This window comes from Oncorhynchus keta, unplaced genomic scaffold, assembly GCF_023373465.1.
Source record: "Oncorhynchus keta strain PuntledgeMale-10-30-2019 unplaced genomic scaffold, Oket_V2 Un_contig_1690_pilon_pilon, whole genome shotgun sequence".
Taxonomy (NCBI): domain Eukaryota; kingdom Metazoa; phylum Chordata; class Actinopteri; order Salmoniformes; family Salmonidae; genus Oncorhynchus; species Oncorhynchus keta.
Genome location: NW_026280186.1, coordinates 1047858 through 1073904, shown reverse-complemented (window position 1 = coordinate 1073904; position 26047 = coordinate 1047858). Strand labels below are relative to the sequence as shown.

The 26047-nt window shown below is 43.4% G+C and overlaps 3 protein-coding genes across 3 annotated transcripts; 1 reads left to right on the top strand and 2 right to left on the bottom strand.

The window, feature by feature from the left end:
• The first annotated feature begins 4579 nt into the window (after positions 1-4579).
• LOC118364798 (methyltransferase-like 26) lies at positions 4580-7001 on the top strand. Its single transcript, XM_035746517.2, has 6 exons — positions 4580-4928; positions 5181-5343; positions 5497-5556; positions 5944-6011; positions 6108-6186; positions 6418-7001. The coding sequence occupies exons 1-6, from the start codon at positions 4735-4737 to the stop codon at positions 6472-6474; spliced, it is 621 nt and encodes a 206-aa protein (XP_035602410.1). The 5' UTR covers positions 4580-4734; the 3' UTR covers positions 6475-7001.
• Positions 7002-7113: 112 nt separating this feature from the next.
• On the bottom strand, positions 7114-9985 carry LOC118364797 (WAP, Kazal, immunoglobulin, Kunitz and NTR domain-containing protein-like). The gene is made up of 2 exons (XM_035746516.2): positions 9171-9985; positions 7114-8974 (listed from the first exon to the last, which is right to left on the bottom strand). The coding sequence occupies exons 1-2, from the start codon at positions 9477-9479 to the stop codon at positions 7427-7429; spliced, it is 1857 nt and encodes a 618-aa protein (XP_035602409.2). The 5' UTR covers positions 9480-9985; the 3' UTR covers positions 7114-7426.
• A 3372-nt stretch (positions 9986-13357) lies between these two features.
• LOC118364799 (ras-related protein Rab-40C-like) lies at positions 13358-20944 on the bottom strand. Its single transcript, XM_035746518.2, has 6 exons — positions 20270-20944; positions 19992-20052; positions 19840-19900; positions 19630-19707; positions 17615-17837; positions 13358-16083 (listed from the first exon to the last, which is right to left on the bottom strand). The coding sequence occupies exons 1-6, from the start codon at positions 20421-20423 to the stop codon at positions 15770-15772; spliced, it is 891 nt and encodes a 296-aa protein (XP_035602411.1). The 5' UTR covers positions 20424-20944; the 3' UTR covers positions 13358-15769.
• Between the last annotated feature and the right edge of the window lie 5103 nt (positions 20945-26047).

Genomic DNA, 26047 nt, shown 5'->3' with positions numbered 1-26047 from the left:
TACACATATTTAGCAGATGTTACTGTGGGTGTAGCGAAATGCTTGTGCGAAATGCTTGTGCTCCTAGCGCCAAGTAAGTAATTTAAATTAGATGGTAGACCTACTTTGCCGTAGACGCCTACACATGAAATATCAAATGATTATTCATGAAATGGGGTAGGAATTCATACAGGGATTCGAATTCAACAGCTGAAAATAAAATAATTATCATAAGTGCTCCTAACTGTGCATGCTGGATGATTCTGCGACTTCGGGCATTTTGTCCCTGCAAGCTTTCAGAAATGAAAACTTCATGAAACACCATTTTACCAGTATTATAATTGTCTTTGATTTGTCTAGAAACCATATTTGATCATGGCTGCGATCCTACTATTCAGGAATTTATATATTTTTGACATTTTTCTCAGACAGCCATTTCCATCATTAAACATCCATTTTAGTTGAAATGTCAATAAATTAAATGTCATTACAATGCATTTATAACACATTTATTATACATTTGTACATGAACTTGTATGGAATATTATTTAAGTGATTTTATGTAGATTATCCTAATATTAATAACGCAATGCAACGCCTGAATGTATAAACTTTCCTTTGTGACAGCTACAAACATATATTTATCATGAAACATATATTTATATGAAAAATAAGATATTTCCACTCAACATTTTTGTGAGATTATGATAACAACCATATATGATTTCCCTATCTAAAACAAATGACATCTATGTCCAAAAAAAGCATGAAAATATATATTTTTTATTGCAAACAACCACCGTTGTTAAACATTTATTTAATATAAGAGAAAAGTAAGATTCCAAAAGTAGCCGATGGGCATAGCTGAAGGAAGTAGGCTTGTGTTTTTATGAGATGGCCCTAGATAGCAGAGGGTTAGAAAAGCTCAGTGAACAGCTCAGTGAGCAAAGGGGAACTGTAATCATTTGTAGTATATCCAACACAGGTGTGGAGGGTCACCTGATTGTGAGAATCACCAAAGTGAACTGCCTGGATTTCACTGGTGTATTTACACAGGTAGTTCTCTGCCAAATCAATCTGCACGATAATCCCCTCTTTCTGCAGATTCTCTTTTAATTCTCTCAGCTTGGAGTATTGGTGTCGAATGTTGTACACCTGTTTCCCCAACTTCTCTTTCAATCCTTTGAAGAAGTCCTCCAGTAGAATCTGCAGTGCCACACTCCCTTTCTTTTACTGTCAAATGTACTGTGAACTTCTCCATGTTTCCCCTAGTTGTTGTTCTTCTTCTCTCTTCAGCTTTGTTTTCCCAACCAAGCCACCATTGTCTGCTCAACAGCATCAAAGTCAGATGTTTTACGCTCTTTGGCTTGACAAAGGGAGCACTCTGTGTACATGCGCTCTTTCTTCAGGTTCTCACAGCACAAAGACTCAATAACATTCTCAATGTTGCTGCAGCTGATCCCTTTGTGATGCTGTAGTTTGTCTGACATGAACTGGAGGTTGGAGTGTGGTTTTGCAGAGGCATGTGTCCCCATCTTGGACTGTTGGCTTGACAACCCAAAAGAGGACATATTTTGCAGAATTCATAGTAGGACATTTTAATCTCTGAATATTCCCTCTTAAATGTCTGCAAAGAAGCGCATCTGCTTTTTTAACTTGTTCCTCGTTAGTGTGTCCTTCTCCCCTGTTGTTGCTCTGCTGTTGTCATCCCATTGATAGAATCGAGTGGTTTTCTCTTCTGTGGCTGTGTTAATTCTGTTCCACTACTTTTTCTTGGAGTTTTGAAGACTTGTTGGCCTATTTTCATTTGGCCTCATTGCTTTTGCTGAAAATCAAAATTGTCTGTTTGAGGCTTTGACCAGGCCATACTGTCGCAGGATGTTGCCTCTGAGCATTTTTGAAGCCACTTGTTTGTCCTTGGCACTGCATGTTTTTTTATACTTTTGTTTTAACTCTGCAATGATGGCATTTTGAAACAATAAAATCCTTCTCAAGTTCTTCGGAGTTCCCGCCATTAGCTGTTTTGTCTTTGTCTTTGGGGAATCTTGTCTCTCCATTTTCTTCATCAGTTGATCATTCCCTTTTTGCTATTTCTCAGCTTTCCTTAAAGCTTTATCAAGTTTGACATTTGCCATGCAAAGATCTTTGTATGTTTTTGAGCAACCTTTTCCAACCTTTTTCCTTGCAGCAATTGTTCGACTTCTCATTCCTGTTGCAGACAATGAGGAAGGGGTATCAGGGCATGCATCAGGGGCAGATAAGGCAAGGGCAGGTATGTTGGCTTCATGTTCTGACTGCAAGTCATCTGGTGACTGAGGTGGTGTGTTGGCTGATAAGTTGGTCTCATGTTCTGGCTGCAAGTCATCTGGTGACTGAGGTGGTGTGTTGGCTGATAGGTTGGTCTCATGTTCTGGCTGCAAGTCATCTGGTGACTGAGGTGGTGTGTTGGCTGATAGGTTGGTCTCATGTTCTGGCTGCAAGTCATCTGGTGACTGAGGTGGTGTGTTGGCTGATAGGTTGGTCTCATGTTCTGGCTGCAAGTCATCTGGTGACTGAGGTGGTGTGTTGGCTGATAGGTTGGTCTCATGTTCTGGCTGCAAGTCATCTGGTGACTGAGGTGGTGTGTTGGCTGATAGGTAGGTCTCATGTTCTGGCTGCAAGTCATCTGGTGACTGAGGTGGTGTGTTGGCTGATAGGTCATCTGGTGATCTGGTGACTGAGGTGGTGTGTTGGCTGATAGGTTCTCATGTTCTGTCTCATCTGTTGAGGTGGTGTGTTGGCTGGGTAGGTCTCATGTTCTGGCTGCAAGTCATCTGGTGACTGAGGTGGTGTGTTGGCTGATAGGTAGGTCTCATGTTCTGGCTGCAAGTCATCTGGTGACTGAGGTGGTGTGTTGGCTGATAGGTAGGTCTCATGTTCTGGCTGCAGGTCATCTGGTGACTGAGGTGGTGTGTTGGCTGATAGGTAGGTCTCATGTTCTGGCTGCAAGTCATCTGGTGACTGAGGTGGTGTGTTGGCTGATAGGTAGGTCTCATGTTCTGGCTGCAAGTCACTGAGGTGGTGTGTTGGCTGGGTGGTCTCATGTTCTGAGGTCATCTGGTGACTGAGGTGGTGGCTGATAGGTTGGTCTCATGTTCTGGCTGCAGGTCATCTGGTGACTGAGGTGGTGTGTTGGCTGATAGGTAGGTCTCATGTTCTGGCTGCAGGTCATCTGGTGACTGAGGTGGTGTGTTGGCTGATAGGTAGGTCTCATGTTCTGGCTGCAGGTCATCTGGTGACTGAGGTGGTGTGTTGGCTGATAGGTAGGTCTCCATGTTCTGCTGCAGGTCATCTGGTGACTGAGGTGGTGTGTTGGCTGTTCTCCATTTAACTGTTCTCTTTAAAGTCTGTCTTCTATTCCATTGGTTGCATTTCCATTGTCATCTCTTACTTCTTTGTTGTCACTTTGTAAGCTCAGAGAGAGATTTCACTTCTCCCTTCTCTTTTTTCTTCCAGTATCTCTCCCTGTCTTTTTGTAGGTGTTACTGGTATCGTATAGGATCATGTTTTATTTTGTTTCTATGTCTGTGACCTCTGTGCTGTTTTATGTGGCATCTTCTAAAAACAATTCATATATCTATTATTTTAATGGCTAACTACTTAAGTTCTCAACTTGTGCACACCTTAGAGGTTTGTCTAGAATAAACTCATTTATAACATTATTAAATAAGCCTAAAGTTTAAAAAAAAATACAATTAATAACAATGGACTTTAGTCATTTCCACCACAGTTAAGTTTGTGATCGAAATGACTGTGATGGAAATGAGCTTCTACAGTTATTGGAGAAAAATGACAGGCTGCTCAGCATGCTTTGGCTAGTATTACAGCTAACATATAGTTTACACTAAATACATCAAATATACAAAAAACATCTAAATTCTACCCCAAATTAAATAAATTATAGCTTGTTTGGAAATAGCTGACAATAAATAATATTCTCTACACAAGCAATATTTACCTAGATTTTCTTCAACTTCTGGACATCACATCAGGAACAACTGTCTGCTGCAGCCTTCCATGGTAACTAAATTAACATTCTCTTGAAAAAACATTATTAATGAGGAATTTGCCCCCAGTGGTGGACATTTTTGTGTAAAAAAAACAATATAAAGGCATACTCACAATAAATATTGATATATATTTTATTTTATTTACTCTTTCTCGATTAGATAACCTTATAATGTGTAATTATTAATGATTTCTAATAGCAAAACATAGTAGAAGCACAAAAATCTGCGTCAGGGACAAGGGCAAAACAGTGAAATTGAGGTATAAATTGCATATGAAAAGAAGCTAAAATACTTGACAGAGAGGTGTTTAAAAAATCTGGAGTGATTGTAGTGTGAACTTAATATAATACTTAAAGAACAACAATATATATATGTATATTTTTTTAAATAAAATTCACAAAATGTACCAAGAGGACATAGAAGTGCCCTGTAGTTGAAGAATCACTCTGCTACTCCATCCTAAGGAACTGCAATCTCAGGAAAAATGCACATTGTGCAGCTTTTTATAACGTTGCAGTTATTACACTAAGCCGGGTGACGTGTTAATCACGTGACACAACGCGGAAGTCGATTTCTATTGTTATAGTCCTGAGGCGATATTGTTCAGAGCTCTGTTGTGACAAACTTGCACAGCCTACTGGTTCAACTGGAGTGGTGGAAACAATTGCATCTTTTAGCGCAGAGAGTGTATCCAGGAGTTGCCCAAATGCTCAATGCACCTGCCGCCGAGAGAAATAAGGAACCCATACTTGCGGTGCTCCGTGAGAGTGTGGATACGGCGAAACCGTTGAATGCACTGGAGATATCGTCTGGTACGGGGCAACATGTCACCCACTTCGCACAGGGTTTACGAAATATTACCTGGCAGCCGTCAGAATTTGACCGACAATCTTTAGCCAGGTGAGTTTAAAGAGTTTTTTTTTAGCTTGCAAATGAATACATTATGTGGTAACGTTAGGCATAACGGTTCAGTGAGTCCAGATCTGAGTTGTTTTTCCCAAAATCCAAAGCTGACTGTTATTCAAAATAGGTTACTAGGAATTCACGTTGATAATAATAGTAGGCCTAACTCTTTCTTTAGGCCTATATCAGCAGCTAATATTTGTTGTTGATGCTTACAATGAGAATGATCTATTTTGTCCCCGCCACCAGTATAGACGCATACAGAGCGCATCACAACTTGCCGAACGTGAAGCCTGCCATCCACCTCGACGCCTCTCTACCCTGTGAAAACTGGGGTGGGATCCAGCCCGAGTCCTTGGACCTGGTACTCAACATCAACATGATCCATATCTCCCCAATGGCCTGCACTGAGGTGAATACTGTCTTGGCCTACATATTGTCTATAGAGATGCTCTTATAAATACACAGTTAATGGTCCACTAACCAATGATACATGATACTTTTATTGCAAACTAGTCATTATTACACTACTCATTATCGTGTGATGTTATGTTTTTGCCCACAGGGTTTGTTCAAAGGAGCGGGAACCATCCTGAAACCACAAGGAGTACTGCTGACATACGGGGTATTTTATAATGGTGTTACAAGGACAGTGTTGACTATATCCTCAACCTGATGTTGGCAGTAAATAAGCATGTAGAAGAAAGGATATTGGAAGCAATATTTGTGTATTTCCCATATTTAGAACTGGGACTCCCTAAAAATATGCAACTTTGATATACCTTTTCATTGCAGGTTAGCAGAACTTACGCAGCAGGTTTCAAACATGTACGTAGCAAGTGAGGAGAATTAGGTTAAGGTTAGGGAAAGGATTAGGGAAAATGTTCTCCTAAACTGCTACTAAAAGCCACTTGTATCAAAGTGCTGTGTTTTTAGGGAGTCCAATTTCGAACTCACTGTGAAAAATTGCCCTCATGAACTTGTCTTACGTCTTCGAATATTGTCTCTCTAGCCCTATGCGTTAAATGGACAGATCACTCCACAAAGCAACATCGACTTTGACCTCAGTCTAAGGTCGAGGTAAGTGAGAACTACAATAATGCCAGAATCTGAATATATCTGCAATTTGACCACACATTATCAAAGCAAATAACTCAAACTGTTGATGTCTTATAGAAATCCAGAGTGGGGCCTAAGGGACGTCACCCTGCTCAGGTCTGTGGCAGAGAGGAGTGGCTTGTTCCTGGAGAAAATGGTAAGAAGCGATACTCCAAATATCAGTCATTTAGGATTTTCGTAACGATGTGAATGAAACCCAATGATCTGCGTAAGTAACACAAACATGTTAAATTAACTGTCAGACCAAATATATTCTAATAGCAAAAGATGCCACATTGAAACAGCCATGACCCATTTCTTACTTCAAAATGTGTGAAATACTTTGATGTTGGCTTATAACCACTTTCTCTTGTCATTGTAACGTTAGGTTGACATGCCAGCTAACAACAAGTGCCTTCTGTTCCGGAAGGAGAGTCTGGTGTGAAGTCTACTGCCCTCTCTGGGGTTCCATTCCAACATCACAAATGCACCATTGCGCTCCTGTCTGTACAGGGTATAACATGACCAGTAATGGATATTTAACACTTGGTTGAAAATGAACCTGAACTGATACCTTATTTGAATCGATGCCAAATCCAATAATTCCCTCACCTTCCAACTCTGATCTACACAAGTCATTTCCTCATATGTGATTTGTTTGGTAACTTCAAAATGTATGGCACTCGCTTTTATTGATTAAAATGAATAGGATTGTTGCAGGAAGGTGCTTTTGCATGACACCCACATCAGAAAAGTGTAGGAAAAAAGTATTACATTTTTTTCAATCAACTTGGAGTATTAATTTACCTTTGAAAAGTATGCATTGAAGTTATGGGATTTCAAAAAAAGGAGAAACATTACACCACTTCAGCATAGAATTATCACTAGAAAACAGTACGGCACGTTACACTGAATACAAATGATCTTACACTTGAAACATTACATTTGAATAAACCTATTTGAATAATGGTATTTACACATCTCGATTTGATTGTGTTTATGTACAACATTGGCATTGTTTGAAAAGTCAGCGCTTGATTTTTCTGGGCAATGAAAAAAAGGCACTGTAATTTGATACAGGACATCATGGCACAAACTCCACCGAAGAGTTACTCACAACCTGTAGGGTGCGTTCCATTTCAGAAAATGTCATTGTAGGGCTATGCCATTGTATCTTAGTCTTGCTATGACAGCCCAAGTTGAGGTGATCAGTTCTAGGGCTCTATTCAATCTGTCTCGCTGAAGCGTTAGATTGCGTGATAGAAATGTGAAGGTCATTTCCTATTGAGCCGACATTTGCAGTGTTTACCGTGAATGCAGTCTCCTCTAATGCGGGAGAATTGCCTTTAAATCGCACTGCAACGCTGAGCTTCCGAGATACGAATTGAATAGAGCCCCTAGTCCCGGAACCTCTGCAGCATCTCACAGGTCCTCTTCTCCAAGACTTCATGAATCCTCTTCAGCCTCTTATCGGAGATGGGTCTGACGTAGCTGTCGGGGTGTATCACGGCCATGCCGTCCTGTACGTCCCCCATGACCAATAGGGGGCCCTCCTCCATGGTGATGTTGGGGCAGGGGCAGCTCCAGTCCATCTTAGCCAGGGTCACCTCCAGGTGGCGGGTGTTAAAGAATGCCAAGCCCATCTTCTCGTCGCGGAGGATCTTCTCTAGTCTGAAACGGGCGATCCCAGAATCGAGGTCCTCGATCAGTTCCGTCAATCGACCGACAATGGCAAAATCGCTCCGGCACAGGCTCGGGACGATTTTACCTTTGACCCGGCATGTTTTGCAGGCTCGTCGTTTGGACTGCGGACAGTTTGCCTCGCACTCCTTCTTGGATCGAAAGCGATTGCTGTTGCCCTGGCAACCGCCATAAGCAAAGGCCTGGCATTGTTTCAAGAGGGAGTTCCAGGCCCAGTGGGCCTCCCAGCTCTTGCAGGGGCCCTGGACCGCAGGTAAGGAACAGATCCCCATCCCCTCCCTCTGGCAGGATGCCTGGCACTCCTCGTAGGTCTCGAAGCGGTTGCGGCTGTCATCGCAGCCCCCATTGGAGAAGGCCAGGCAGGTACCTTGCTCGGCGTCGAAGTACCAGTCAACGTAGCGCTCGGCAGAGCACTCCCGCCGGTCCAGCTCCGCCAGGCAGTCGGCGGGTGAAAACGGGGGCCCCATGGGCATTCCCGCCATCTCGGGGTCCTCTGAGAAGATGTCGTCCTCGGTCCGACGGATGACAGAGAGAGGGTAGTCGGCGCGGAGGACACCAGCTGCATTTCGGGCGACGCAAGTGTAGATGCCTGTGTCCCACACCTGGGCGTTGTAGACGACTAGCTGGCCGATGTTGGTGATGACCACGTTGCCGTACATCCGGTCGGGCCGCATTACCAGGCTCTCATGGCGCTCGCTCTGCTTCTCCCAGGTCACGACGGGCCGCGGAACACCCATTACATCGCAGTGGAAGCTCACCGTGCCGCCTATGTAGACCGACTGGTGGCTGGGGTTGGAGAAGAGCGTTGGGGGAATGGGGTCTTCCAGGAAGGACGTCAGCGTTGGATTGGCTGTTGTGTCCTGAGGGAGTGGACTTGTTTGAGGCCCAGATAGATGAAACCGGCAGGTCACCACAGTTAGCGTCACACCCTGTGTACACGCCTCAGCATCCATGTAACACTTGTTGAAGTAGGTGAGTCCGTCGGAGGCACAGGTGAAGCTGGGGTCCTTCTCGCAGTGGTCCTGGCACTTGCAGATGGGCTGGCCCTCCCAGATGTCGCAGGTGGCCCCCTGTTGGCTGCAGATGAAGCCCTGGCAGGTGGCGATGGAGCCCTGGCCCCCAGAGCCCTTCTCTCCTCCGCCCTGGCCATCCGGCTGAGCAGGGGTGCCATCAGAGAAACGGGCGGCCACACAGCTGAAGAGTCCACACACATTGGTGCAGCATTTCTCAAAGCCAGCACAGTCCTGGAGAATAACAACAGGCATTTACTGAGGTAAAAATACATAGTATATTTAAAAACAACAAACATCAAGTGGTAGGAAAATGTAATGGATGTGTAGTCATACAGTATAATGCATTTCCTTACAACTGTTTAAGTTTGTCATAAACAAATGACAATGGATTGTGAAATTAAATATTGAATACATATAAATGCCTCACCTCGTCAACTTCACATTCCCGTTCGCAGGTGCTTTGTGCATCAACCCAAAGGTTAGCATTCAGCTTGTTGGGACAAACTCCTGGATGTTCCACTTTGGAACCAGCTAGACTTGCACTCCGGGTCTGTTGTGGGAAGACGCAGAGGCAAACCAAAAACACAAGAGAGGACCAACCAACGCGTCCTGATAAGAGTCCTTTTGGGTATATAAGTACTTTTGGCTGGTTTGTGTCCACGTTCTTTCCACCTCCAACCCCTCGACAGCTGAGGGAAGATATATTCATTTTAAAAGGAACTTTCATGAAAGTCATCCATCAACAAGTTCCATAGCTTCCGTGCAGCCCCTCAGGAAAATACGTCCATTTTGTTCAAATGCAACCATCCAGTTTGTGCGTAACCAATCTGGGTACAAGTGCCAATTTGTCGCTCGCCACGCAAGAGAAACGGTTCTCAAATTTCAGATGAATAAACCATTTTCCAACAAAAAGATCTCCCTCTGCGCTGTACATTGATTCAACAAGTAGCCTCGAATAAGAGGACAAAAATAACATCTGTGAATCCACTCTGGTTTGATAAAAATCGCAAAACCGTTAGACTAAAACAGAAAACTGCAACAACAAAAAAATCAGGCTATATCTACGCTGACTTCCAATGCCTGCGGAGTCAACTCACTACACAAAGAGATAGAGAGAGAGTCGCAATATCGGTTTTGGTGTGACTAGAGGTAGGAAGGGCAGCGCCTCTGACCGCCCCCATGCTTGTCCAGTGTCTGAAACTTTTATGAAGCAGCACCATGCGCAAAGCAACTGGACAAACATTGTAAAGACATCAAAGGAATCTTGATAGGGCGGTGTTGTCAAGCTGTACCAACAACAGTACGCACTGGGCCAAACATTCCGGTGAGAAATTCATCAACGTTTCATGCGTCCTGGCAAAAACTCTAGAAGTGTTGCTCATAATGCTCAAATAGATGGGCATTTCCTAACAGGAGGTACTTTTTGTTTGCTAGTGAACCCATGCACTGGCTTTATCTTGGCCAGGTCGCAGTTGTAAATCAGAACTTGTTCTCAACTGGCCTACCTGGTTAAATAAAGGTGAAATAAAACAAATAAAATAAATGCACACGGATACATAAGTTGACATAAGTGTCTAATTCCGTTTTTTACGCAATTATTAGACTATGGTGTAATTCTAGTTTATCTAGAACATGTAAAATGTTGATATTAAATATTGAATATGTCATGAACATAGACAACTTTTTAAATGTGGGATTAATAAGACTAGATAGGCTATTTGAATGAGAAATAATCAAACATTTTGAGGAGGCGCGCACAGCAGAACTGGCAATAAATATGCGCAACTTGACACTGATTGTGCATGCATAGAAACATGTTGTTTACGTTTGGTTGTGTTCAAGTCGAAGTCTAGACGCGTCGGTCAGTTTACACCCATAATTCACACAAAGCTCAGAGATGCCACGGTCAGGTGGCAAGACGTAAAGCGACACATTTTCAATGGTGTGTGACTCATCTTTGTCTCCACACGGCTCAAAGGGCTATGAGAAGCAAACTCCCTTCGCTTTCATTGAACGTGACCCTTCAACCTTCGCGTGACTTTTGACCGCAGGCATTCAGAGCCGCTGCCGAGAGGCCGCGAGCCAGGGCCTGCGGAGCCAATAACCCCGGGGCGACTAATCAATTCAGACCCCCCACCGTTTTACTTCACTTGAGCTTGATACCGACAGCCAAGGGGTTGGAGAGGACAAAGACAAACAAAAAATTCCCACCGCTCGTGCACTGACATTGCCAAAGCTTTGAATAGCCAATAATATCACCACAAAACTCAAGCTAGCAATAAAACCAGATAATGGCACAACGGGGACTGTGAAGAGAGACATATTTTTAATATATTTTGTATTGTAATTTGCACAGTATTATGTAGGTATTATGTAGGCGCGAGCCAGAACGGCTCATGGGGCAGGAGCCAGAACGGCTCACGGGGCAGGAGTCAGAACGGCTCACGGGGCAGGAGCCAGAACGGCTCATGGGGCAGGAGCCAGAACGGCTCATGGTGCAGGAGCCAGAACGGCTCATGGGGCAGGAGCCAGAACGGCTCATGGGGCAGGAGTCAGAACCGCTCATGGGGCAGGAGCCAGAACCGCTCATGGGGCAGGAGCCAGAACCGCTCATGGGGCAGGAGCCAGAACCGCTCATGGGGCAGGAGCCAGAACCGCTCATGGGGCAGGAGCCAGAACCGCTCATGGGGCAGGAGCCAGAACCGCTCATGGGGCAGGAGCCAGAACCGCTCATGGGGCAGGAGCCAGAACCGCTCATGGGGCAGGAGCCAGAACCGCTCATGGGGCAGGAGCCAGAACCGCTCATGGGGCAGGAGCCAGAACCGCTCATAGGGCAGGAGCCATCTCCTGTTTACTGAAGCATGAGGCAGAAACAGGTGACATGGTATTATGTACATTGCTCAAAAAAATAAAGGGAACACTTAAACAACACAATGTAACTCCAAGTCACACTTCTGTGAAATCAAACTGTCCACTTAGGAAGCAACACTGATTGACAAATTTCACATGCTATTGTGCAAATTGATTAGACAACAGGTGGAAATGATATGCATTTAGCAAGACACCCCCAGTAAAGGAGTGGTTCTGCAGGTGGTGACCACAGACCACTTCTCAGTTCCTATGCTTCCTGGCTGATATTTTGGTCACTTTTGAATGCTGGCGGTGCTTTCACTCTAGTGGTAGCATGAGACGGAGTATACAACCCACACAAGTGGCTCAGGTAGTGCAGCTTATAGAGGATGGGACATCAATGCGAGCTGTGGCAAGAAGATTTGCTGTGTCTGTTAGCGTAGTGCCCAGAGCATGGAGGCGCTACCAGTAGACAGGCCAGTACATCAGGAGACGTGGAGGATGCCGTAGGAGGGCAACAACCCAGCAGCAGGACCGCTACCTCCGCCTTTGTGCATGCAAGGAGGAACAGGAGGAGCACTGCCAGAGCCCTGCAAAATGACCTCCAGCAGGCCACAAATGTGCATGTGTCTGCTCAAACGGTCAGAAACAGACTCCATGAGGGTGGTATGAGGGCCCGACGTCCACAGGTGGGGGTTGTGCTTACAGCCCAACACAGTGCAGGACGTTTGGCATTTGCCAGAGAACACCAAGATTGACAAATTTGCCACTGGCGCCCTGTGCTCTTCACAGATGAAAGTAGGTTCACACTGAGCACGTGACAGACGTGACAGTCTGGAGACGCCGTGGAGAACATTCTGCTGCCTGCAACATCCTCCAGCATGACTGGTTTGGCGGTGGGTCAGTCATGGTGTGGAGTGGCATTTCTTTGGGGGGCCGCACAGCCCTCCATGTGCTCGCCAGAGGTAGCCTGACTGCCATTAGGTACCGAGATGAGATCCTCAGACCCCTTGTGAGACCATATGCTGGTGCGGTTGGCCCTGGGTTCCTCCTAATGCAAGACAATGCTAGACCTTATGTGGCTGGAGTGTGTCAGCAGTTCCTGCAAGAGGAAGGCATTGATGCTACGGACTGGCCCGCCCATTCCCCAGAACTGAATCCAATTGAGCACATCTGGGACATCATGTCTCGCTCCATCCACCAATGCCACGTTGCACCACAGACTGTCCAGGAGTTGGCGGATGCTTTAGTCCAGGTCTGGGAGGAGATCCCTCAGGAGACCACCCGCCACCTCATCAATGCCCAGGCATTGTAGGGAGGTCATACAGGCACGTGGAGGCCACACACACACTACTGAGCCTCATTTTGACTTGTTTTAAGGACATTACATCAAAGTTGGATCAGCCTGTAGTGTGGTTTTCCACTTTCATTTTGAGTGCGACTCCAAATCCAGACCTCCATGGGTTGATAAATTTGATTTCCATTGATAATTTGTGTGATTTTGTTGTCAGCACATTCAACTATGTAAAGAAAAGTATTTAATAAGAATGTCATTCATTCAGAACTAGGATGTGTTATTTTAGTGTTCCCTTTATTTTTTTGAGCAGTGTATATTATTAGTTGTGTTTTGTGTTTGTTTCCTGTTTGGTTCCCAGGAAGAGTAGGTAGGGTAAGTACTAAATATACACAACTTAATCAACTAATCAAAAGTATACAATACAGTTATTCAGTAATAAATCATTTTGAATAAAAAGGTACACCAGATTAATTTCCATGGCAACTATGCAGCCACATTTATTTGCAAAACCGTTCATCCTCCTTACAATCAACTCAGCAGCTTATACCACATACAGGTAGTGCTTATAATACCCTGAATAATGATTATTTTCCTTGACCTTTTATTTCATAAAAGGGCGTAGAAACAGAGAGAAATGTCATGCATTGGTTTTCATCTCTCTTGCAGTGAGCATAGGGAATGTCTCAGTGTAAATACATTCTAAGAATTTTGTCCTTTACAAAAATATAAGACAACAAAAAAACAGAATATTATTTACAAACAAATTGGTATAAATAAAATTGTGAATATGAACTATTTTTTTATTAAGCCTGTATGGAATTTGCTTTATGTGGATACATTTAAGTTTACTGGAGTCCAAAGTTAGTAAGTCACAAGTTAACAACCACTCCTCAAAGTGATTCAGATGAAAGATATTTTAGCCCTTTGCGGCATTCCCCCCAAAATCCTACTGATACTTCAAGATAAATCATGATACCGGTAAAAAGCCAGGCACATATTGGTTACTCACAGGGTCACTCAGGGCAAAGGGCCATGAATGAGCAAACAGACTTGGATCAACACACCATTGGCTCTCTGATCAGCATTAAAAGGTAGACTCAGCTCAATGACATTGCCACGAGCAGCACGGCAGATATGGAGATGATCAAGATGCAAGACTTCACTCTCACACAGTATCTGTGTTCACTTCACACTGTCCACAGCCTGGTAGCCACGGGACAATAACAGCATAGAAGTAGAGCCTCACGCTTCGTTGTTATGGAAGTCCCCCCCCCATGCGGTTTACTTTCTGCATCTACGTCATATTGCTGAGTATACATTTAAACTGCAAAGTGAGGGAGAGCAGTCTGATATTGCACCCATTATTCTGAAATGAAACCAGTGAAATCTACAATGACTCTTTGCTATAACAGCTTGACCCCATTTGCTTTTAAATCAATCATATGAGCACTGACCAGACTGGTGTTGTACATTCTGGTGCCAAACAGGACAAGGACCCAAGTCAGACAGAGCAACACACAGAAGAAGACCAACAGATGGATGATCGGCAGGTAGCCTAGTGGTTAGAGCGTTGGACTAGTAACCGAAAGGTTGCAAGATCGAATCCCCGAGCTGACAAGTTCAAATCTGTCGTTCGACCCCTGAACAAGGCAGTTAACCCACTGTTCCTAGGCTGTCATTGAAAATAAGAATTTGTTCTTAACTAACCTTCCTAATAAAAAACATTAAAAACAGACACACAAATACTTTGCCAGAGTGCAGAGAGCTAATAATAAAATGTAAAAAATTAGCTGCAGTTTCAATATTTTACATGATCTATTTGTTGGCAAATCTGTGTGAGATCTGGAAAGAATAATCACTCAATGTGTTTCTGAGCCATATCAAACCAGGGTCATGTTCAGTAAGCAGCAAAAAAAAAAGAAAAAAGAAACAAGAAAGGACAACATGAGCTTGTTCAAGAAAAAAAACTCACATTTTCAGTTTCCGCTGCAAAACGTTTTCCATCGCATGCCCTAATGAACACAACCCAGACATCGGCTATAAGTATTGAAGAGCGACAAAGTCAACGGACAGGCATAACACAATCCCAAACTCCCAAAACATTAAAGACAAATCACGTAAGAGGTCAGTGCAAAACAAATCCGCTGGAAAACAAGCCGACCGATTACCACGTATGTACAATAAGTCTTGACTTAAATATACCCAGTGAATCTGTTCAGAGTCCTCATACTCTCTTGTAGTGTTGACAGGAAGGTGAGTGATGAAGTCACAGCTTGAAGTCCAACAGGCTGTATGGAGAGAAATAGTCATGTCTTTTTGTAGGCACTAACTCCGCCACAGTTCGATGAACAAAGCCTATGGGGAAAATGACTGTCGTTTTTAGATAAACACTGAAAATAAGGTCTGTGGTAAACACAGGGTTAGGAGATCTTGTATGTTTTGTTCTAGGAGATAATGTTCATCAGTTAACGTCACTTTGTGAATTTTGAAGCATTTATGTAATAAAAAAAGCACATGAATAAAGGTCATGTTAACTGACTGATATTATCTCATAGAACAAAGTGTACTGTATAAGATCACCTAACCTCTGACCTTATTTTCAGTGTTTACGCTGAAACGAACCAGAGGTAACTCACTTCCGGGTTTTAGGACTACAAGCTAGCGAGCTCTACTGGTCACAGTGGGTGGTAGCTGTGGGTTTTAACGGCGACCCACAAGATGGCGATAGGGGGCTATGAAAGAGTGAAAGCCATATTGGACTCCCTCACAGCTCTTACAGTTCCTGTTGTGCGTTTATGCATCTCCAAATTGGGAACCCTGAGCGCCCCATACAGCGGTAGCATTAGGCCCAATGGGAGGCCTCAGAAGTTCCTCCCTCACTAGGTGATGTTACAGTTACTTTTGCTGCTACTAGTCTTGGGGGGGCTCGACGGCGGTTTAAAGGACTTGGAGCGTTTGAGACTGTTTCCCTTGCTGCTGCTGCTGCTGTTGTTGTTGCCGCTCACGCTGCCGCCCGCCGCATTGGTGGCCACGGAGTAGGAGCGTCCATGCATCATGACAGCATTCATTCCGTTGGCCATGGAGAAGGACTTGAGGTGGGACTTGATGGCCACGGGGAGAGGCAGCTTGTCAATGAGGTGGACGGGGGTGCATGAGACGATGGAGCGGCAACACAGGTCCTGGAGGCTGAACACTGGTGGGGAGGGGGATGGACAGGGAAGGACATAGTCATGTTGTATTACATGCTATAACTGTATAGTAGAGGACATGACAACAATGTAGTTGTGTTGCTGGTTTATTTTGCAGGTGGGACAGCTGCTGTTGCATCAATGACGAGGAGAGCCCAGTTGGCTTTGACCCATCAAATGAGAACCCAGCAAGCAAGAGACAACCCCCTTTCATTATTCCAAATAAACTCAGCAAAAAAAGAAACGTCCTCTCACTGTCAACTGCGTTTATTTTCAGCAAAGTTAACATGTGTAAATATTTGTATGAACATAAGATTCAAGAGCTGACATGCAAACTGAACAAGTTCCACAGATATGTGACTAACAGAAATTGAATAATGTGTCCCTGAACAAAGGGGGGGGGGGGGTCAAAATCAAAAGTAACAGTCAGTATCTGGTGTGGCCACCAACTGCATTAAGTACTGCAGTGCATCTCCTCCTCATGGACTGCACCAGATGTGCTTCTTGCTGTGAGATGTTACCCAACTCTTCCACCAAGGCACCTGCCAGTTCCCTGACATTTCTGGGGGGAATGGCCCTAGCCCTCACCCTCTGATCCAACAGGTCCCAGACATGCTCAATGAGATTGAGATCCGGGCTCTTCGCTGGCAATGGCAGAACACTGACATTCCTGTCTTGCAAGGATTCACGCACAGAACGAGCAGTATGGCTGGTGACATTGTCATGCTGGAGGGTCATGTCAGGATGAGCCTGCAGGAAGGGTACGACATGAGGGAGGAGGATGTTTCCCTGAAACGCACAAGCTCAGTCCGATGATGCTGTGACACACCACCCCAGTCCATGACGGACCCTCCACCTCCAAATTGATCCCACTCCAGAGTACAGGTTTCGGTGTAATGCTCATTCCTTCGACTAAACGCGAATCTGATCATCACCCCTGGTGAGACAAAACCGCGATTCCTCAGTGAAGAGCACTTTTTGCCAGTCCTGTCTGGTCCAGTGACGACGGGTGTGTCCATAAGCGACGTTGTTGTCGGTGATGTCTGGTGAGGAACTGCCTTACAACAGGCCTACAAGCCCTCAGTCCTACCTCTCTCACGCTACTACGGACAGTCTGAGCCCTGATGGAGGGATTGTGTGCTCCTGGTGTACCTCGGGCAGTTGTTGCCATCCTGTACCTGTCCCGCAGGTGTGATGTTGAACCATTAATTGTTTATGGTTCATTGAACAAGCATGGGAAACAGTGTTTAAACCCTTTACAATGAATATCTGTGAAGTTATTTTGATTTTTACAAATTATCTTTGAAAGACAGGGTCCTGAAAAAGGGATGTTTCTTTTTTTGCTGAGTTTAGATATATTCCATATATCAATCAAATCAAAGAATTGAAGGGTAGCAACATAAAATAACAAACAAGCCCAAGTTTCCTCACACCAACAATAACCTTTGACCTTTCCCATTGTTTTAATGCACCCTAAGACTTCCCAACCCAAGACCCTACAGTGGTTGTAACTTTAGTCTTCCCTGGTCTCCTCACCTCGGTTTGGTCTCCAGAACTTCTCCATGCCGTGCCTCATCAGCACGATGCGCGACAGCTCCGTGAACGACTCGATGACGTTGAAGTTGCACAGAGGGCTGACCTCAAAGAAGGTCATGCCGTTCTTCTCGGCGTAGGCGCGGGCCTGCTCCGTGGGCACCTGCCTCTTATAGGCCAGGTGGAGCCGGTTGCCTACTAGGATGCGGGGCACCCCCGGGGCATGCTGGGGGAAAGGAGAGAAAGCAATAGGAGGAGGATATTGAGAGAAGGGGAAACACACCGGCCTTCTCAAAGCAGGAAAGGAAACAGGAAGAGCAGAATTCTGTATTGTATTCTGCATGTATTCTGTCAATACATTTGCCTGTCCAGGAATTTCTCTTGGTGAAATGGTGCAGCTACTAGGCCTATATGAAACCATCTTTAGACTAATCTTCACACACACACACACACACACACACACACACACACACACACACACACCAAAAGTTAGGCACCAAACAGAATTTAAGGAACAGAAAAACCAGAAGAAGAAAAAATAGATTTTAGATTCTGATTTAGCTTAGAATACATTTATCAGGCATATGCATCCTACCTTTGAAACATCTCTTTGAGAGGACTATCTATCCCTTTTTCCGGTGCCATCCAAATGTGTGCACATACAAAGTACCATGATGCTAGCTAGCCAGCCAGGTAGCATGGCTAAACAAGGTTGTTTGTTATCAAACCAAAAACTTGCGGCCGCGAGTAGTTTAAAACGGCCGGCTACAATGGTTGAAAATATTACATAAAAATGTGCACCAATTCACGGGAGAGAGGGGAGAAGGTAGCTCCGGTAACATGGGGCATAACTTTTGAGTGGCTTTCAGTGTTGTAAAGACGCAAGCATGACTGTCACTTTGCTCTGTTTTTCCTCTCTGGCAGTGGCACTCAAGAGGCTGCGTGACAGAGAAGCCTAGTCAGACTGGCCCTGCTTGTTCTTACTGGAGAAATGAAACCATGCCGCTCCAATAACTAAACAAATGTAACAACAAACCTCATCACTGTCTGCACACCCCAGCTCGCTATCACAGCTTAATAACATTTATAAACTGATGGAGAACAGATGGAGAGGAGCAGCTGAGGTAGGCTAATGGCTGGTTAGGGGATGTGGCTAACTGCTCACAGCTGTCACACGTGACTATGGGTGAAGTAGTCATTCTGATATGACATCACACTCTTAACTCTGTTTAATATTCTATTTGTAGGAGGCGTAGGGAAGCATTCTGTGCTCAGTCATTCATTTCTAAATGAGAAACGCACCATCATTTACTGATCACACAGGGAGAAGATATTTTCGGCCTCTCCTCCATTTTTTCCCCGGATCTACACGATTCACGTGGACAACCTATTTTGAAGTGAAAATGGCGAATATCTCCAAAAAGTGATGAGTTTGCATCCTTGCAGATTTTTTTAGTTTTTTTGTATTTATCCTTTATTTAACTAGGCAAGTCAGTTAAGAACAAATTCTTATTTACAATGACGGCCTAGGAACAGTGGGTTAACTGCCTTGTTAAGGAGCAGAACGACAGATTTTTACCTTGTCAGCTCGGGGGTTCGATCTGGCAACCTTTCAGTTACTGGCCTAACGCTCCAACCACTAGGCTACCTGCTGCCACAATAGTGCAGAGTGTAAAGTCGATGAGCGGGAAGATAAAATGTGTACCAGTGGCCAGTTGGTGAAGGCCACAGCACAGAGGGAAAAGCTATTCAGGTTGTGGGAGGTTGTGGTCGTGACTGACCTAAACCGTTTACCAGAGGGGGGTCTTTTGATAACAACAGCAGATCCTCAGACTACAGCCTGCCTGCTTGGCAATAGCTCTACATGGCTAGTGTTTCTACCATCTACAAACCGGTATGGTGGATTTCAGTTGAGCTATTACTGCAGCATGATGAGGCAGATATGCTGTTTAGAATGAAGACTTGAGTCACATCGTCAGACGTGCAGTGTTAAATGATCAGTCAGCAAACTAGCTTACCTCATCGATCTCCCGGATCCAGCGGTCAATGCCATCAAATGACCAGCCATTTGTGATATCATAAACTAGCAGGATTCCCTGTGGGTTGGGGGAGTGGGGGGACATGAACAAGCAATACATCTTTAATCAGTAAACAGTCCGCTTATCCCTGAATACACAGATGATATAGCCTAGAACCTGAAGCATTTGGAATTAAGGGGTCTAACCCACCTGTGCCCCACGTGAATATGACCGGAAGATTGTGCAGAATCGTCCCTGTCCAGACGTATCCCTGTTGAACAAAGAATGACCCTGTTAGATTCCATTTAGCTTTCTGTCAATGAGTTTTCTACAAGTATTAGACAAGTATTTTCTACATGTACCACAACTCTAACTTGACTCTTCTCCCATCCAACAGGATTGTGGTAGTCTTGTAGTCAATCCCTGAGAAAACAAACATGATTATAGCAGACAGCCAGCCCAACCTTAACCTCAAACTACATGGGATTGATTTTTCATCAACAAGATTGATAGCTTAGGATGGAGAGTACAATGGCAAATGGTCAGTTTGATTCCAGAGTAAAAATAAACACTGACTAGTATGTTTATACTTCATATAATGTAAACAATTGATGTATTCTAACTAGTTACATACACTCACCACTGCTGTAGGGATAGGGAGACTCTCCTGATCCGTCCTGCAGACTGTCTAGGATCTCTCCTTTCCCCACATCACTGTCTCCAACCAGCAAGAATTTCAGGAGGTAGTCGTAACTCTTGACAGGGCTGCCCTGTGTAGCCATCATCCCACGCATTGGTATCAAGTTAAGACCGAGTTTTGGAGATCCTCGACTGCGGGTGGGAGAAGTTGTGTGTGGAATGCCTTGTCGAATACTTAAGGGCGAACGACGTTGTTTACTAGCTAAAGATACTGTTAGCCACAGAGAAATGAAGGTTACTAAACTAGCAGTGTCGCACACAACTAGCTACAAAATATACAATGAGCGTTGAGCTCCAATTCCATCATGTTTTCTTTGAAAATCTATTACCTAACGTTAGTAACTTATGTGAAAGAAAAATACCCCATGCTAACGTTAGCTACCTAAACTTGGTTACGAAAACATCAATTAATCTGGGCCATTCTGCCTCCAAAACCAAATGTCCTCTACGAGGTAAAACATTGTTTTTGAAATGTTAATTCAAAACGAAAATTGTACTTAATTTAAGAGTCCATAAATAACAATTAGTTGCCTTCGTGTGCGCGTCAGTAGCTAAGCAATGCAAATAACATCACGCAAGATTTTGCTTTTGCCAGCATCAACATCCGGTTTGCCGGTGCCTCTTCTTCTTCGATGAGTTTAATAGCGGTTGGCATCCAATATATGTTGCATTACCGCCACCTGAATTCAACTCCAGCAAAAAAAGAAGCATCCTCTCACTGTCAACTGCGTTTATTTTCAGCAAACTTAATAAATATTTGTATGAACATAACAATATTCAACAACTGAGACATAAACCGAACAAGTTCCACAGACATGTGACTAACATTAATGGAATAATGTGTCCTTGAACAAAGGGAGGGTAAAAATCAAAAGTAACAGTCAGTATCTGGTGTGGCCACCAGCTACATTAAGTACTGCAGCGCATCTCCTCCTCATGGACTGCACCAGATTTGCCAGTTGTTGCTGTGAGATGTTACCCCACTCTTCCACCAAGGCACCTGCAAGTTCCCAGACATTTCTGGGGCGAATGGCCCTAGCCATGACACCACCCTACTCCACTATTTAAATATATTTAGTCCTACCTCAGGCCAACAACCTGAAAGGATGGGACACCACCACTTAACACACTCTGTAACTCTTCAGATGTCAAGTCTCGCACACCCAAATACTTCTCTGTAGCTGCCACAACAACCAAATGTTTCTGCGACTTTACGTTCCATCCCTGCAGAACAGTTGATAACCATTGCTATAAATGATAAAGATCCAATCTTACTGAAACATATATCACTTGTTGGCCTATCCCTCTGTACTGGTACAGATCTACTGCTCTCAGCACTCCTCTCAGGATCCCTTCCTCTTGACCCATCTTCCTCTACTTTCTTCACTAGCTCAGCATATGACAACTCCCCAGCCCCATGGGCACCCCTACAATTAACACATACATTTGAAGTCGGAAGTTTACATACAACTTAGCCAAATACATTTAAACTCAGTTTCTCACAATTGCTGACATTTAATCCTTGGAAAAAAATCCATAGGTCAGTTAGGATCACCACTTTATTTTAAGAATGTGAAATGTCAGAATAAGAGTTGAGAGAATTATTTATTTCAGTGTTTATTTATTTCATCACAATTCCAGTGGGTCAGAAGTTTACATACACTCAATTAGAATTTGGTAGCATTGCCTTTAAATTGTTTAATTTGGGTCAAATGTTTCGGGTTGCCTTCCAGGAGCTTCCCACAATATGTTGGTTTTGAAGGTAGGCCTTGAAATTCATCCACAGGTACACCTCCTATTGAATAAAATTATGTCAATTCGCCAATCAGAAGCTTCTAAAGCCATGACATAATTTTCTGGAATTTTCCAAGTTGTTTAAAGGCACAGTCAATTTAGTGTATGTAAACTTCTGACCCACTGGAATTGTGATACAGTGAGTTTTGAAATAACTGTAAACAATTGTTGGTAAATAATTGTTGGAAAAAAGACTTATGTCATGCACAAAGTAGATGTCCTAACCGACTTTCCAAAATTATAGTTTGTTAACAAGAAATTTGTGGAGTGGTTGAAAAACAAGTTTTAATTACTCCAACCTAAGTGTATGTCAACTTCCTACTTCAAGTGTACCACTACATTCTCCAATGCTACACATTCCTTTGTCTCATGCCCTTCTGGTCACTTCTCACACCTAGGAACCTCCCTCCTACACACTGCTGCCACATGCACATATGCTTGACACCTGTAACAATGTAATGTATTCGGCACAAAAGTTCCTACAGGATAACTTATATATCCTTACATCCAGTTTGCCGGTTTTCTTCTTCTTCTTTTTCTTTTTTTCCCTTCTTCTTCTCTGGTATAATGGCGTTCGCAACTATTTGATTTGCATAAAGCTACATTCTGTGCGGGTGGATAATAAGGATCCCTTAAAAGGAAACAAAGTGGGGTGAAAAAAAACATACAAACAATCTTTTTTTTTTTTTACTAAACAAAATCACCCTGTTTTTCTATCCTATTCAACTATTGTACATATACTATTCTATCCCAGGTATACTACATATTCTATTCATATACTGTCCATAATATTTATACATCCCATCATATATTTATTGGCAGTCCTAATATTTATATATTTCTTAATTCCATTCTTTAACTTTTTAGATTTGTGTTTATTGTCGTGTATTTGTATTGTAAGATATTACTGCACTGTTGGAGCTAGGAACACAATCATTTCGCTACACCCACAATAACAACTGCTAAATATGTGTATGCGACAGATACACGTTTATTTGAATAGCTAGTTTTGTTTCCATTCTTTGATTTCACCATGTTCCACTCATTGTCACACACTTCACTTGCCGCACTTTCAAATTCATGCAACAATTCCATGGATGCTTTGGCTAAGACTTCTTCTTCTTCTCGTACTGTATACAAATCCATGCACCAAGATGCATTTCGATGCGCAGTACAATTACTGTTGAAGAAATATCCCCTTTATAATAAAACTATAACAACATTTGCGATGTGGCGTAGGCTACAGTTGAGCTGAGGTGTTTTTAGGATTTTCACACATGAGGAACATTATAGGCTACAGTAGGCTACTAAATAACATTTCCAATGGCACACTGACTCACGTAATAATGAAGATGAAGCCATATGCTACTACTCACGGTGATAGCAGATGCACGAGTCTTAGCAATAGCCTGTCTTAAGATGAGGTCACCTACTTTGAAAACCAGTGCTGCTGTTTGCAAAACAATGGGAGTTGTTGAGAAACATGTTTTACTATTGGTTCTACAGACAGGTTAGTCTTCTCTTGTCAAAAGTAGGAATTTGCTTTCCAAACAGTACGTATTTTCTATTTTTAAATTTGCAAAAGGCAAACAGCTATACCCAACCATAGAAATATAATCCAGATGGTAGTTCCCATTCAAGTCAGGACTGGCAGCCATTGCTAGTGTACCCATGAGATGAATAGTCAAGTTGCCAGGGTAAGAGGTTCCATAACCCTTCTATGGATTATATGTCTATAGCCCCGATGCAACAAGCCGTATACAGTGCATTCTGAAAGTTTTCAGACCCCTTGACTTTTTCCACATTTTGTTACGTTACAGTCTTATTCTAAAATTGATCAAATTATTTCCCCCCCTCAACAATTTACACACAATACCCCATAATTATAAAGCAAAAACTTTTTTTTTTGCCATTTTTGCCAATTTATAAAACATTTAAAAACTGAAATACCTTATTTACATAAGTATTCAGACCCTTTGCTATGAGACTCGAAATTGAGCTCAGTTGCATCCTGTTTCCATTGATCATTCTTGAGATGTTTCTACAACTTGATTGGAGTCCACCTGTGGTAAACTCAGTTGATTGGACATGATTTGGAAAGGCACACACCTGTCGATATAAGGTCCCATAGTTGACAGTGCATGTCATAGCAAAAACTAAGCCATAAGGTCGAAGGAGTTGTCCATAGAGCTCCGAGACAGGATCGTGTTGAGGCACAGATCTGGGGAAGGATATAGCTCCAGAGTTCCTCTGTGGAGATGGGAGAACCTTCCAGAAGGACAATCATCTCTGCAGCTCTCCACCAATCAGGCCTTTATGGTAGAGTAGCCAGACAGAAGCCACTCCTCAGTAAAAGGCACAAAACCCGCTTGGAGTTTGCCAAAAGGCACCTAAAGACTCTGACCACGAGAAACAAGATTCTCTGGTCAGATGAAATCAAGATTTAACTATTTGGCATGAGTGCCAAGCGTCACATCTGGACCATCCTTATGGTGAAGCATGGTGGTGGCAGCATCATGCTGTGGGGATGTTTTTCAGTGGCAAGGACTGGGAGACTAGTCAGGATAGAGGGAAAGATGAATGGAGCAAAATACAGAGAACCTTGATGAAAACCTGCTCCAGAGCGCTCAGGACCTCAGACTGGGGCAAAGGTTTAGCTTCCAACAGGACAATGTCCCTAAGCACACAGCCAAGACAATACAGGAGTGGCTTCAGGACAAGTCTCTGAATGTCCTTGAGTGGCCCAGCCAGTGCCCGGACTTGAACCCGATCGAAACTCTCTGGAGAGACCTGAAAATAGCTGTGCAGCAACGCTCCCCATCCAACCTGACAGAGCTTGAGAGGATCTGCAGAGAAGAATAGGAGAAACTCCCCAAATACAGGTGTGCCAAGCTTATAACGTCATACCCAAGAAAATTGAAGGCTGTAATCACTGCCAAAGGTGCTTCAATAAAGTACTGAATAAAGGGTCTGAATACTACTGTAAATGTGATATTTCAGTTTTAAACATTTTCATAAATTAGCAAAAATTGTTATTATGGGGTATTGTGTGTAGATTGATGAGGACAAAAATACAATTTAATCAATTTTAGAATAAGGCTGTAACGTAACAAAATGTGGAAAAAGTGAAGGGGTCTGAATACTTTCTGAATACACTGTATACGCTCAGACCAGTCCAAGCTCTTTTTTTCCTGACCCCCGAATAGTGGAACCAACTAAAGCTCGGACAGCAGAGTCCCTACCCATCTCCTGAAAACATCTGAAACCCTACCTCTTCAAACAGTATCTTAAAAGGATCCACCCCTTTTTTAAAAACGTTCACCTAAAATGACATACCCAAATCTAACTGCCTGTAGCTCAGGTCCTGAAGCAAGGATATGCATATTCTTGATACCATTTGAAAGGAAACACTTTGAAGTTTGTGGAAATGTGAGATGAATGTAGGAGAATACAACGCAATAGATCTGGTAAAAGATAATACAAAGAATAAAACAACCATTCTTTTGTATTTTTTTTGTACCGTCATCTTTGAAATGCAAAAAAAAGGCCATAATGTATTATTCCAGTTAAGTTGCTATTTCGGTTTTGGCCACAAGATGGCAGCAGTGTATGTGCAAAGGTTTAGACTGATATTAGTATGTTCCAGAGATTTCTGTAAGTCTTTAGCTGACACTCTACGATTCTTCTTAACCTCATTGAGCATTCTGCACTGTGCTCTTGCAGTCATCTTTGCAGGACGGCCATTCCTAGGGAGAGTAGCAACAGTGCTGAACATTCTCCATTTATAGACGATTTGTCTTACAGTGGACTGATGAACATCAAGGTTAAACCTTTCCAGATTTATGCAAGTCAACTATTCTTAATCTTAGGTCGTCTGAGATCTATTTTGTTCGAGGCATGGCTCACATCAGGCCATGCTTCTTGT

What these genes read in the sequence shown, in the direction of transcription:
- LOC118364799 (XM_035746518.2), bottom strand. Translation starts at nt 20,423, where the DNA reads ATGCGTGGGATGATGGCTACACAGGGCAGCCCTGTCAAGAGTTACGAC. An exon ending in GGATCCGGGAGATCGATGAG is followed by an intron (nt 17,838 to 19,629) that starts GTAAGCTAGTTT and finishes CCTTTCCCCCAG; the next exon opens with CATGCCCCGGGGGTGCCCCG. An exon ending in GTTCTGGAGACCAAACCGAG is followed by an intron (nt 16,084 to 17,614) that starts GTGAGGAGACCA and finishes CCTCCCCACCAG; the next exon opens with TGTTCAGCCTCCAGGACCTG.
- LOC118364797 (XM_035746516.2), bottom strand. Translation starts at nt 9,479, where the DNA reads ATGACTTTCATGAAAGTTCCTTTTAAAATGAATATATCTTCCCTCAGC. An exon ending in GGGAATGTGAAGTTGACGAG is followed by an intron (nt 8,975 to 9,170) that starts GTGAGGCATTTA and finishes GTTATTCTCCAG; the next exon opens with GACTGTGCTGGCTTTGAGAA.
- LOC118364798 (XM_035746517.2), top strand. Translation starts at nt 4,735, where the DNA reads ATGCTCAATGCACCTGCCGCCGAGAGAAATAAGGAACCCATACTTGCG. An exon ending in GACCGACAATCTTTAGCCAG is followed by an intron (nt 4,929 to 5,180) that starts GTGAGTTTAAAG and finishes CCCCGCCACCAG; the next exon opens with TATAGACGCATACAGAGCGC. An exon ending in GACCTCAGTCTAAGGTCGAG is followed by an intron (nt 6,012 to 6,107) that starts GTAAGTGAGAAC and finishes GATGTCTTATAG; the next exon opens with AAATCCAGAGTGGGGCCTAA.